This window comes from Geotrypetes seraphini, chromosome 2, assembly GCF_902459505.1.
Source record: "Geotrypetes seraphini chromosome 2, aGeoSer1.1, whole genome shotgun sequence".
Classification (NCBI taxonomy): Eukaryota; Metazoa; Chordata; class Amphibia; order Gymnophiona; family Dermophiidae; genus Geotrypetes; species Geotrypetes seraphini.
The window spans coordinates 163,060,098-163,074,982 of NC_047085.1; the positions used below are offsets into that span (position 1 = coordinate 163,060,098).

The 14,885-nt window shown below is 41.1% G+C and overlaps 1 protein-coding gene across 4 annotated transcripts in view; it reads right to left on the reverse strand.

The window, feature by feature from the left end:
* The window catches only part of LOC117355521 (cadherin-19-like), a 277,325-nt gene that overhangs the window by 107,440 nt on the left and 155,000 nt on the right, over positions 1-14,885 (reverse strand). For 3 of the 4 annotated variants that reach the window (XM_033934214.1, XM_033934215.1, XM_033934216.1), the window contains one exon: positions 8,519-8,772. In XM_033934214.1, the coding sequence (XP_033790105.1) occupies positions 8,519-8,772 (254 nt within the window). Of the gene's footprint in view, positions 1-8,518; positions 8,773-14,885 lie in introns of those variants that run through there. The other variant, XM_033934217.1, reaches the window with a different exon arrangement.

Sequence of the window (14,885 nt, forward strand, 5' to 3'; positions counted from 1 at the left end):
TAACTTGGATATTCAATGGTGGGCCACTTCTAGTGACCTAGGATTACCATATTTGTGAAGACATATGCCCCACCTCATCCTTGCCCTATACACACACACACACACACCTTGCCTTATTATGGGTCTTGAAATAACTCCACTATGAAACCAAGGATATATCAAAAGTTCATCAAGGAAAAAAAAGAGATTTTTGGACCCCGGTTCGTTTACAGAAGTTAGATAGCTCTAAATCAGTGGTTCCCAAACCAGTCCTGGGGGACCCCCAGCCAATCAGGTTTTCAAGATATCCATAATGAATATTCATGAGAGAGATTTGCATATAATGGAAGTGACAGGTATGCAAATCTCTCTCATGCATATTCATTAGGGATATCTTGAAAACCTGACTGGCTGGGGGTCCCCCAGGACAGGTTTGGGAACCACTGCTCTAAATCTAATAGATGCTGGCATTATCATCTTGAAGCTGTTATTCTATTGTCTATTCATTCTTGCTTTTTGGAAATCAATATGGGGTCAAATAAATAATGTGTTAGAAAATCCAGTGGCATTATCCCATGACACTGTATTGTTTGGCATGTCAATGAGGGCTAAAAGCCAAATATCCTCTAATAACAACAGGCTTCTGCTTATTATGACAGGGGTTGCCATACAACAGATTATGAATAACTGGAAAAATTGGAAGAGGCTGAATTACAGCTTTTGGTGGAACTCTTTATGCCACATATTCAAAATGGAAAGGATAATTGCTATACAGCAGGGACGTTTTTAAAAATTTTGGGTCATATGGGAGCCATTAACAAAATATTGCAAAGATTGAAAGCATTGTATAGAATAAACATTATTTTTCCCTTTGGTTCAGATATGTCCAGGGTGGGGTGGGGGATGGGAATATTTTATTATTTTTTTTGCTTATGAATAACTATTGGATACAAGGAACTATTGGATATTATAAAAACACCTTGAATGACCTTGTGCAAGTTTGGCAGTGTGTACATTTCCACCAAAATAAAGCAAATAAAGAAATATGTTGTGTATAATTTTAGATATAGCAGTTATATATAATGTAGCAAAAAATCAATTTTGTGAGAGATGTATTTCCTTGTGCCATGTATAAGTCTCCCGTGGAAGGGATCAGATGTCAAAATTAGGACAAATTTAATTTTCAGAAACATAAAAAGTAGGGTAGTTGGTTGTAAAGATAACATGGTGACTTGTGTACTTGATACAAGTACAGTAGACTTATCATAACATCTAGATCTAACTTTAGAAAGTTCTGGAATGAGTATGTTGGCACTGACTGAAAAGGGAATTAAGGTTAAAAGGTTCTTGAAAACAAATTGAGGTTCTGAGGAAAGATATGGAAATCTAGAATCTCAAGGGTATCATTCTTGGAAATTCTACTTCTGTATAAGTAGACAAAGATCAAGTGTCTCAGTGAGTGAATGAGATACTGTTGCAAAGAGAATTGATTTTGATTCATAAGGATCCAGTGAATAATCTGTGGAAAGGGAATCTAATCTATTATGAATGGTTCCAATTTAACCAAGATAGATCCAGATTATTGGCATTAGAAAAGTGACTATACTAAATGGTAGGAGAAGCTATTAGTAACTCAGAGAGTGTGATTTTTCTTTTTCTGCTGCAGTTCCATTAGAAGTAAGAGATTTACTTAAATAAAGATTGAAAAGAATATGCTTGTTGAACCAGTTCTGGGCTATCTGAAGAAATAATTCCAAAAGCAGGCAGGGTATGATCATTAAAAACAGTGACATGCTGAAGTACCTTTATGTCAATGTGAAAAGCCTGCATAACTCAGTTGGTAAGCTGGTGCATGAGTAAGAACATAAATATAAGCAGCATATGTATACCTGGTGAAAAATGAGATACATTATCAGATTTCAAGACACACAGATGTGAAAGGAGAAATTAAGCCAGTGATGTGACAGCCATCTTGATGAGGAGTGGCATAGATTTGGGGGCATAAAGTATGTGTTCCCTTTGCAAATCAGTTACCACATAGGCATTGGCACACTCTGGCCAATTAGCGCAGGGTTAGCCTATAAAATAACCCCCCTTTTATGAAGCCACGTTAGTTTTTTTTTTTTTTTTTAATTGCTGGCTGCGACAATACAAGTTCTAACATTCATACAAATTCTATGAGTATCGGAGATTTTGCCACCACATCCGGTGACAAAAAAACGCTAACATGGCTTCATTAAATTCATTAAAGGGGGGAGGGGGATAAGTAATGAAATGCTTACATGCTAATTTTGAAGTTAGTGTGTTGCAATTAATAGGTAAAAATAAATTACAGACATTTTAGTGTCATGCTAAAAAAATGGCCTCAACATGCGGGAAACCCACATGCTAAAAATAGCACAGGCCACGTTATAGCACAGGGGTGCTATAAGTTTAATAGCTGAAACTGAGAAAATGTGCACTGAGATAACACAGGACAGCAAAGTAAAGAATACAGTAATAATTTAGGATTGTAATTATTCCACCATCAATTGAATGACTCATCAGATCACAAAAATTGACTTTTTTTTTTTTTTTTGGGGGGGGGGGTGTTGAGTAGTTCCTCTGAGAGCTCATGAGACTGAACAGTGAAATTTATAATCTTATGCAGGGGGTTGAACAGTGGTTGAACTCCTGAATAAAAGTGAGTGCAACATGATTAATTTTTGTATCATATTGGAGTTAAACTGGGACAACGCTTCAAGATGGGAAAACGTGAAAGATTGATAGATAGTTTGAAGGAACCTAAAGGGATTCAACAAAGAGTTCTTGGTATACAGGAGGCATAGAACAATTTTTTAAATTGTAAAGTACTGTAGTAACATTTAATGGACACAATACATAAGTTATACCATTACTAAGCCAATAGTTGGTGAACTAAAATATCATACTTGTGCCTTAAACAAAATATGCTGTTCTTTTAAAAAGGAGAAGAAATAGATGGTTGTCACCATACCCAAATGATAGAAAAGCTGTTAGGGTCAAGAAAGATTTAAAAATGGAAAAAAAAAGTATCAAAGTATCCAAATAGAAAGGGGTACAAATAATGCTGTCTTTGTTGTAAACCATTGTTATATTTTGCAAGGGAGAATATAATAATATAGGCCAGTGAATATAAGTAAGAGGCCAGCGAGGAAGGTAGTCAGACCTTTGAGCCATGGGGTCTAGAGCAGTGGTTCCCAACCCTGTCCTGGAGGACCACCAGGCCAATCAGGTTTTCAGGATAGCCCTAATGAATATTCATGGAGCAGATTTGCATGCCTGTCACTTCTACTCTATGCAAATTTATCTCATGCATATTCATTAGGGCTAGCCTGGAAACCCGATTGGCCTGGTGGTCCTCCAGGACAGGGTTGGGAACCACTGGTCTAGAGGGTTATCAAAGCTGAACTGATTGCCTCAGTCTTCACATAGGAGGATATTGGGGTGACCCTAAAACAAAGGGGGTGATGCCTCTGATATGTTAAAACACTGCATTATATGCAGGGAAAGGAACTTGATTTATAAGTAGGCTAAAAAGTAATCAGCAAAGCTAGATGGAATTCAGCCCAGACTTCTGAAAGAACTAAAACTGGAATTTAAAGATATATTCACACTGATTTACAAATGGTCATTAACAATGGCTGTTGTACCAGTGGACTGGAAGATGGCCAATGTGACTCAATTGTTTAAGAAAGGCTCCAGGGCAACAAGGAAAGTAGAAGCCTGTAAGCCTGGCATCAATACTGAAGAAGATAAAGGAGATAATTATGAAGAATAAAATCATTAAGGCCCATATTATATAAATGGTGCCTTAACTTAGGTGCCGGTAGGTGTCTTACTGGCACCTAAGTTAAATCCAAAACACCTTTTAAAAGTAGACTTAAGAGAAATCATAAGGTGCCTCCTACCAACGCCTAATGTCTTTTGATACACAGTTCACCAGTTGTTGTTTTTGATATTGTGTGAGTAATAACTCGAGCCTAGATAAGATCGATAATGAACACATCACCCCAGTAGGGACACAAATAAAATCTAAGTAGTGTCTTGGGTGTTTGAAGTCTTGCAAAGAATACATGGTGCATCAATTTGTTCTCTGTTCATTTGAATTTTTATCTTTTTGAACAAATTTGTTATTTTCCACATTTCATTTGGATTATCTTCTAAACGGCTCCATCATGTGATTTTAAGGCAGTTGCCTCTAAATCCAGGCCTAAAAGCATAGAACAGTGTGTTGCAAACTTTTTGAACTTCATAAACAGAGGGAGATATCAGAGTATAGACTCTGTGATGAAAATATCAACGATATTACCAGTCTATCGCAGATCTTCTAATGACTGATCACTATACTCATATACTCCTCTAATATTAATAGTAAAGTGCTCAGACCAAATAACCTTAAATTAGATGATAACACCTAACTGTGGTTATTATAGGGACCATCATTGCCTTTACTGTCCCTGGCCCAACCCATAACATACTGAATAATAATAAAACAATTTATCTGGAATCTCTGACGGGTTGGGAATTCGATAACCACAGCTGTAAAATGTGCCAGTGTCAATGCTCGGAAGTGTTCAGTGGTGCAATGTGTCAAATTAAATCACCATATTAAAATCCATGGTGATTTAATTTGACACATTTGCACCTCTGAACACTTCTGAGCATTGACACTGGCACGTTTTGCAGCTGTGGTTATTGAATTCCCAACCCGTCAGAGATTCCAGATAAGTTGTTTTATTATTATTCAGTATGTTATGGGTTGGGCCAGGGACAGTAAAGGCAATGATGGTCCGTATAATAATCACAGTTAGGTGTTATCATCTAATTTAAGGTTATTTGGTCTGAGCACTTTACTATTAATATTAGAGGAGTATATGAGTATAGTGATCAATCATTAGAAGAGCTGTGATATACTGGTAATATCGCAAACTTTTTGAAGCCATAGCACACTAAAATTGGGGCCGTGGCTGGAGGGCATCCGGACATGTGCAGACAACTAAGTAATGACGTGCCCTGAACTTGCTAACCTTTGGAGGAGAGGCACTGGCGAGGAGGAGAGGTGCTGGCTCCGGCTGACTGCCTACAAGACGTACCTCTCGCTATGAGAGGCACGTCCTGTAGGTAGTCAGCCAGCGCCGGTGACTCTCTTCCTCGCTGGCATCTCGTATCATACCCTGAATTTCACCACAGCACACTAGTGTGCCATCGCACACAGTTTATGATACACTGCCATAGAAAGTAATGGTCGAACTAGGAATAGGCTGCTTGGATATGGGCCTAGGGAACTAGTCACCCAAAGTTGGCAGCATCCAAAGTCCATTCTCAAAAATATGTCTTAATTTTTTTCCCGAAATTGTATACTTCACCGTTTGATCATCCAGACCTCTAGTACATATATCTTTATACTACGTTCTCGTCCAAAAAATCATTCAAGTCCCAAACGCCTAGAACCAGACCTTTTGGACGTGAGAGGAGCCAGAAAAGTGATGGACTGGCCACCCAGACATGGCAAAAAAGTAGTGGAGCACCTTACAGGGCACTGCTCTGAACTTCATAAAAAGGGTACCACATAAACATCCCACCACAACTCACTTGCAGCTTATGGTGAGCCCCCCAAAACCCACTATAACCCCAATAGCCCATAAGGCTGCACGTGGCACCTATATGGTAGTAGAGTGGATTTTTTTTTTTTTTTTTGGTAGGCTCACATTTTCCACCATGAATGCAGTGGTTAGAGTGGCTTATGGGCCTGGGTCCTCCTCTCTATGGTTCATTAGTCCACCTCCCAGACTACTTAAGCCACCTCTGTGCAGCTCTACTAAGCTTCCCTATGTCAGGTGCTGATGTTCTGTAGGTAGGTATGTATGCTTTTATTCCAATATTTATGGTGTGGGGGTTCAGTGATCACTGGGGTGTGTGTGGGAGTCTGTACTTTGTGTATGCAGTGGTTATCTGGTCACTTTGGATACCTTCTGAGCACTTAGACCTGTTTTTAGATCGCCTAAGTCACAACGTATAAGTTCCGTATAGGCAGCCTCGTAAAACTTTTGATTTTCTGTGCTGTACGACTAAGTCTAGGTCGACCCACAGTCCGCTCTAACCAATTCTTCAAAAATGCCCCTTTCAGTTCTGGGCGCACAGAGGGATTCAGAGGCCTAAAAAGTATATGGATATGTCTAAAAACCCGTTTCAATTATCACCACGTGGATGACCTATCTTTTAGGTCATCCAAGTGCTGATTTGGGTGAGTTTTTAGACATATTTCTGTTTCAATTATGTGTCCCATAATGTATTAGGTATTACTGGCAATACATTTGATTAAGAGAGTGTAGAAGCCGCTTGCAGGACTAGCGTTGAAAGGAAAAATTTTCATATTCTTTTGAAAGACAGTGTATGTAATTGAATTCAGTAGCATAGAGAGGGTAGAGAGTGCCTGGAGCAGTGGCGTTCCCTAATCCTTCCTCCTTGCCCCTTCCCCACCCCCATGGCAAACTTGTGCCCTCTCTTCCCCCCAATTAACTCTTTAAATCTTCACCAGCATGAGCAGGTTGTGCGGCCTGCTGTTCACAACAGTGTTAGCTTTCCCTCTGAGGTCACTTTCTGGCCCTACAACCATGAAGTGATTTCAGAGGGGAGCCAGGCTGGCAAGAGCAGCAGTCTGAAGTTGCTTATGCTGATAAAGAAGAGGTATTGGGGGAATGGGGGTATGAGCATGGCATGGGGGGACAGAGGTGCCGGTGCCCCTGCAAAGATGGAGTCCGGGGCGGTCCATCTCCTCCACCGTCTTCTTACTATACCACTGGATGAAGTCCTAATTGTAACGGGTAGTTTGTTCCATATTTTTGTTTCTAGGTATTCAAAAGACAGTTGGTGATGTTTCTTTGACTTCACTTTTCTCACTGAGGGGAAAGATAAGGTATATTTACTGCTTGTTCTTTCTTTATCTCCATTTTGAAGGAGTAGACATCTATTGATGATTGACTCAGACCATTGTTCTGTTAGTGATTTAAAGACGAGGAAGGAAATTTTGAACTTAATTCTGTTCTGGACAGGTAACCAGTAGAGTTCCCTCAGTAGTGGGGTTACTGGACAACGAGTCTGTATTTGTCTCCCAGGCTCATGCTGTGGTTGGTTTCATTGGTGTTTAGCATGGAAAAGAATATGTAATAACTCAGTTCTGGCAGGATTTGATGGTTATTTATATATTGAGATTTTTTTTTTTTTTTTTTTTTTAGCTGTTTGTAATTTTATTGTGTATGTTGCTTTGTGCTCTGCCTTGATAAAAACGGAATATAATAAACAAACAAACAAACTTTGTCAAATTTCCTAGCACTGCAGATCAGGCTCACTGCTGTTTTTGAAGGTGTTGCAGATTTTTCACAAGCTTCAAGTTTCAAGTTTATTAGGTTTTAATATACCGCCTATCAAGGTTATCTAAGCAATTTTACAATCAGGTACTCAACCTTTTTCCCTATCTGTCCTGGTGGGCTCATAACCTATCTAATGTTCCTTGACATGCCTTTGTATAAGGAATTTCAATAGTCAATAAGGGGTAGAAAGATAGTTTGTGCGATTATCCAGAAGCCGACCCATTTTTTTAGTCAGGGATGTTTCTTGATCTTCCATAGTAAGTCTGGAGTCTAGGATAATTCCTAGTACCTTAGATTTATTTTCTGTTTGGCGTGTTTTGCCATTTTCTAAGATAATGCCCTGGACCGATGTGTCGATGTCATTCTTAAACTACAGTACAATTCAAGATACTGTAGTAGAAAATTATACTCTACAAGTCAATACAACCCCAGGAATCCTATATAATAAAACCCTAGCCGTGCATGCGCACTCCTACCTGCGTGTTCCATTTTCCCTGTCCTGTAAGATGTAGGTCCGTGGTGGCAGGAGTGAGCATGCGCGGGTCCCCAGCCTTACAGCACCTAACTACACTCGCCGGCAGGACTGGCCACCAGCGCTGGACTCCCTGCTGTGGTAAAAGTAAGTTCTTCACCTTGCCGTCCCCCTTCCCTTCCCTTCCCGCGGTCCCGACTCCAAACCTGCTGACTCCAGCAGCGTCTGCATCACTCTACACACGCTGCTTCGGGGCTGTAGAAGGCCCCGAAGCAGCGTGTGTACAGTGCTGCAGACGCTGCTGGAGTCAGCAGGTAATCCTTTCCTAATCACTGTCTGCCCCATCCCTACAACATTAAAAAAAAAAACCCAAAGCCCACATGGTTATTGTGTGCACATATGATACATGATAGCCTGAGCCTATCCTGCATTATTCCATTTTAAAAGCTGTGTTCAGCACCTGTTATTTCCTAAGGCATCATAGTAAAATGACCTCTTTGAAATTTAGGTCCTCTTTTACTAAGCTGCAGTAGAGGTTTCTAAATTCTATAAGCTTTGGAGCAGTATCAAGTCATTTAGCACTCCGGACCATGGTGGAAACCTCTACCGTGGCTTAGTAAAAGGGGGGAGGGGTTTAATTAACTAAGCTCTATAGGAGTTTTGCTAAGAATACTACCTGACAGAAATGTTTTCTTTGTCTGGATCTCTGGCACTTACTGCACCAATATATGACCCTCCAGTAGCACCTTCGAGGATCTCCATTCTGTACTCAGGTAAGAGGAACACTGGAGGTTCATTCACATCTTCCACGCTGATCTTGACGATGGTATTATCTTCAAATGGGCCAAGGTCTAAGAAACGTTCATCAATGTGCTTATTTATAGCTTTTGCTCGAATGCTATACATGTTCTTGGTCTCATAATCCACAGACTAAAGAAGAATAAAGAAGAAATTGGAACAGAGCTTTCAGTACTTGAACGTGAATAATAGACCAATATCTATTGCAAGATTCAAGAATTGGAAGTACTTTTTATATGTTAGTGCTTTTATTTTTAGTTCAAATATGTTTATTAAAGAGATAAGTAACAGAACTCAGTCATAAAAACATACACCTTAAGTAGCTTAGAGGGGCATAATCAAAAAAACGTCTAAGTCTGTTTTGGGCCTAGGGTGCTAGTCACCCAAATTTGGCAGCGTCCAAAGTCTTTCTCAAAAAATATGTCCATTATTTTTTCTTAATTGTCTACTTCTACGTCCAGCTATTTGATTGTACAGACCGCTACTACATCTATCTTTATACTACATTCTCATCTAAAAAATCGTTCGAGTCCCAAATGCCTAGAATAAGACCTTTTGGACATGGAAGGGGTCAGCAAAGTAATGGACTGGCCACTCAGACATGGCAACAGAGTAGTGGGGCACCTTACAGGGCATTGCTGTGAACTTAACAAAAAGGGTGCCACATAAACATCTCACCACAACTCCCTTGCAGAGTATGGTGAGCTCCCCCTCCACACTCGCCTAGGGATCAGGGTCTGTAACTTCTTCTTTTTTATTCAAATCAACCAGTCTTATAGCCTGTTACATTAACGGGTGCTAAAATATATGTGTGTGTGTCTGTCTTTATTTCTTTTTTTCTCTCTCTCTCTCCTTAGCCGCTTTCTGTATTTCTGTCTTTTTTTTCCTTGGCTGTCCACCACCACCTCTTGCCTGCTCCCCCTGTCCATTCTCCCTTCCTTTTACCTCCCCTGTGTCCACCACCACCCCTTCACTGCTCCCCTTATCCAGCAACAGTCTTTCTCCCTTTGTTTTACCTCCTCCCTGTCTATCATCATCTCTTTCCTGCTCCCCCTGTCCAACAGCAGGCCTCCCTTCCTTTTTCTGCCCCCCCGTCCATCAGTACCTCTTCCCCTGTCCATCAACCCCTCTTTCTTGCTCCCCCTGTCCAGCAGTATGCCTCCCTTCCTTTACTGCCCCCCCTGTCAATCAGCACCTCTTCCCCTGTCCATCCCTGCTCCCCCCTGTCCAGCAGTACACCTCCCTTTCTTTATCTGCCCCTCCCTGTCCATCAGCACCTCTTCCCCTGTCTATCCCTGTTCCCCCCTGTCCAGCAGTATGCCTCCCTTCCTTTTTCTGCCCCCCTTGTCCAACAGCACCTCTTCCCCTGCCCATCCCTGTCCCCCTATAATCAGGACCGCCATTAATTTACAGGGTCTTGGCCGGGAGAGGGAAGAAACGCATGCCAGCTCCGCAGCTTTACCATCCTGCAACCCAGATACAAACACTTCCACCAAGCCCCACACTCCATTCTCTTCCGCAGCCATTAAGGAGAGGAGCAGGAACAGGGGGGAGGAGCCACGGCTTGTAGGCTTACTGGAAAGTGCAGCAGCAAAGGCACAGTCCACAGCCGGTGAGGTCATATGTTGGGGTGAAGCGCGCTCTGCGCTTGCACCTCTCACGGAAGTTTTTTGCTGAAGGACAAAGTTTATTTTTTAGTTCAAAGCCGCCAGTGAAGCTCTTCTCTCAAGTTGCACCTGCGTCAGAGAAGGTTTCCGATGCAGGCGGGGATCAAGAGAGGAGCCGCGGCGGCGGCTTTGAACTAAAAAATAAACTTTGTCCGTATCGAGGCATTACCAGGCGTCTTCCACAAATTGCCAGATTATGAGGGAGAGCGGCGCGAGGTGGAGAGTAGGGGGGCACGATGCCTTGCGCGCTTTCACCGCTCCCGCCAGCATTTTAGCCCTTTTCGGAGTCTGCCCTCCGCCGACAGCCCTTCTCCAGGCAGCCGCCACTCCATGCGTCCTGGAGTCCTGGTGACGTAGTAAGCGCGCATGCGCACTTTTGCCGGTCACATCCCGACAGATCAGATTTCAGAGAACACGTGGTGAGAGTGCGCATGCACGCTTAGCGTTTTATTATTATAGATACCCTATATGGAACTGACAAAAAATCTCTGCAACACATTTTTTGAAGTTGTTGGAAAGTTGGGAACCTGGATTATCTTAAGTCACCTTTTTAGTGACATTTGATGTAGCCTCCTTGTATACCTCCATCCCTCAGGATGAGGCTTTGGAGGTTTTATAACAGTTCTTGAGTCAGTTGCCTCAGCCTTGGCTGCTTCCCCCAGAGATTTTGTTGGGACTGATCGCTCTAGCTATGAAGAAGAACTATTTTTTGTTTGAGGGACAGTTCTATATGCAACTCTCAGGGGTGGTGATGGGTGCTACCTTCACTCCCACAATAGCCAACTTGTTCATGGGTTATTCTGAAGAACGGTTTGTTTACCCCTCTAGATTTTTTCAGACGATAGTGGGGTGGACTCGCTTTATAGATGATATTTTTTGTCTATGGCGAGACTCTCTGGATGAACTTTTGTCATTCAGAGATTACATCAATGCATGTCATCCCTCACTGAGATTTGAAATGGAATTTCATCAAATTAAGATTGCTTTTCTAGATGTTGATGTGGAAATAGTGGATGGTTTGGTGCACACCACTATACATGTAAAGGAAACTGATCGTAATTCCCTATTACAGTTTAATAGCATGCACCCATACACAATGAAGACGAGCATTCCATTTGCTCAGTTTTTACATTACAGACGCATCTGTAGTACTAATTCAGAATTTTGTCACCAATCTGCTAGATTACAGGAAAAGTTTGATCAGAGGGGCTATCCTGCCCCTGTGGTAGCAAGAGCTGCCAAAAGGGCTTTTTATAACCATAGGGAATCCTTACTTGAATATTGTAATGTGCAATCTCCACAGGATATGGTTTCATTTATATCCACGTTTAATCAGATGTCGAGAACTTCACAGCAGGTGATCCATAGGCATTTGAATATTCTATGGATACAACCGAGCTTTCAACATCTTAGTATCTTATTTTCCTATGGGCGTAATCGGAATCTTTGTGACATCTTAAGCCCTAATGTGCTTAGACCAACAACATCTGAACTAAATACAGTGGTAGAACCTGGCCATCGAAGTTGTGGTCAGTGCTCTCTGTGCCCTCAGATGATGGAGTCTGATGAGTTTGTTCATCCTAGGACTGGTCAAGTGTTCAAGCTACAGAGTCCCACTTCATGTTTAACAGAAGGGGTGGTATATATCATCATGTGCCCCTGTTTGAAATGTATGTGGGACATACATACCGGCGCTTTAAGACTCGATTAATTCAGCACAGATCTTGTCTAAATACCAGACGTTTGGAGGAGCCTTTGGTGACAATGTGATTGATCATATTTCTTACCCAGTTAGTCGTGGAGATTGAAGGCGTCTACTTCGACAGAAGGAGCAACGTTGGATTTACACATTGCAATCAGTTCACCCTGAGGGATTAAATGCCCGGATTTCTTTGGCTCATGATGTTTGAGTGGTAATTCATGATATTTCTTTGGCTCATGATCGGTGAGTGGTAATAAGGGGCAGTGCCTATGGAAAGTTTATCAGCCTGTGACTGTGGAGTCTTTTTGCGCCATTAGTGATTTGGAGAGTGGAATGGGAGCCTGTTAAGCACAGTGGGTCTTAATATATTGCCTGTGAAGCAGTGGAACTGATACCCCTGACACAGTGAGACAAAGAGAAATGGAGAGTTCCCCGTCGGGTCAACTGGCTGTAGGGTCCAGGAGTGAGAGCTGGGATTGAAAAGAACCTGGACGTTATTGGCAGCTAGGTTTTTCTGTTTTATTCTGCCTCCTATGCAATAGTAGTGACTGCAGTGCTGAAGTGCTCATTTACCCACAATATCATGGTTTGGGGTTTTGTTCCCTGGCGTGTTGTATGACATTACTCTACAGGCTATTACAGTGCTTTTTTCACTTTTTGTGTTCACATGTGCAAGTGGTTATCTTATGAAGTGGAGTTTTTTGCCAGATGAAGTAGAACTGAGGCTATATCTCCACTTCTTTCTTATTTTCTTTCTTTGTTTATCTTTTGTCTTTTCCACTTGTGGGTGTGTGAATGTAAGGTGTGTTTGATTGAGGCCTTTTGGTGTTGCAGAGTTTTTTGTCAGTTCCATATAGGGTATTGATTTGAGTAAAAAAGTAGAGTTCCCCCTCCCCCAACCTACTATACCCACCTGTCTATGACCCCAATAGCCCTTATGGCTGCATGTGGCACCTATATGGCAGTAGAGTGGGGTTTGTTGTTTTTGGGTTTTTTTGGTGGGCTCACATTTTCTACCATGAATGCAGTGATTAGAGTAGCTAATGGGCCTGGGTCCTCCTCTCTATGGTTCACCCCTATGGACTACACCTCTGTGCACCTCTACTAGGCTTTTTTCTATGCCAGGTGCTGATGTTCTGGAGGCAGGTATATATGTTTTAATTCTGATTTGTTGGAGGAGTGTGTGAGGTCTGTACTTTGTGTCTGCAGTGGTTATCTGGTCCATTTGGATACCTTCTGGGCACTTAGACCTGTTTTTAGATCACCTAAGTCACAACATATAAGTTCCAATCAGGCAACCTCATAAAATTTTTGATTATTCCTGCAGTATGACTAAGTCTAGGTCAGCCCACATCCCGCCCTAACCACTCCTTCAAAAACACCCCTTTCAGCTCTTGGCACACAGTGGGTTTCAGAGGCTTAAAAAATATCTGGATACGTCTAAAACCCAGTTTTGATTATAGGCACTTGGACAACCTGTCTTTTTGAACCTGGCAAGATCCCAAATAGTAAAAAAAAAAAAAAAAGATTTTATGAAGTTTACTGCTAGGAATAAGCAGTGGATTTTCCCAAGTCCATCTTAATAATGGCTTAAGAACTTTTAGAAAATTATCCAAACATTTTAAACCCTACTAAGCTAACGACATTCATCACATTATCTAGCAACAAATTCCAGAGTTTAATTACTCATTGAGTGAAGAAATGTTTTCTCTGGTTTGTTTTTAATCAACTGCTAGATCACTGATGTTAAAAAGCAGCAGTCCCAGAACAGACCCCTGGATAATTCCACTATTTACCCTTCTCCATTGAGAATATTGACCATTTAATTATACATTCTGTTTTCTATCTTTTAACCAGTTCTTAATTCATAATGGGACATTACCTCCTATCCCAAGAATTTCTTTTCTTTTCTTTTTTAATATTCTTTATTAATTTTCATATCAAATACAAAGTGCAAAGAATATACAATCAAGTAATACAGTAAACAGCACTTATATCCAAACAGATAATTATACAAGTACATTTCTCCTCCCCCCTCTGGATGTGTATGAAAATCAAACAGAAATTAAAGGCTTATTCTATTATTCAGTTTTAACAAATTCCACTAATAGACCCCATGTTTCTTTAAATTTTTTATTCTCAGTTTTTCCAGTTTCTTATTAACTGCATAGCTACCCCCATTATAATAATAAGTCTGTTTTTCTTTGCATCAATTGGACTTTTAAGTTGCAATAAAGTCCCAAATAAAACAATGTCATATGACAGTGGAATAGAAGGCTCCAATATCCTATTAATTTTACCCCAAATCGACTTCCAAACATTGAGTATCAAGGGACAATAAAACAACAAGTTAACACGAAATATGGGTTAAAAGATGACTTTCTAATACCAACCAATCTGGTAGATTCTCCATGAGTTCAGGAAGGATCCAATACATACCCTGACACAAATTAAAAGCCTGGTGATACCTGTAAAAATTTGGAAAATTTACCCCTTCCGCCGATTATGATTTTTGTAAAGACACAAAGGGCTCCTTTAAAAAGCAGCGTTAGCATTTTTAGCGCACGCAGAATTTTAGCATGCACTAAACCCATGCTACGCGGCTAGAACTAACACCAGCTCAATGCTGGCATTAAGGTTTAGCGTGTGCGGCAATTTAGTGCGTGCTATTCTGCGCTTTAAAGCCCTAACATGGCTTAGTAAAAGGAGCCCTAAGGCTAATCTAGCAGTTTTACCAAGCCAAAGGAATTTTGTAAGAATCCCATTCAATTTTATATAAAAGGACCCTTGGAAATAAACTGGCAACATACTCATTTGGTAGCAAACTACAGACAAAATCATCATTTTGATGGTTTAGACTCTTCCCCCACCAAGAA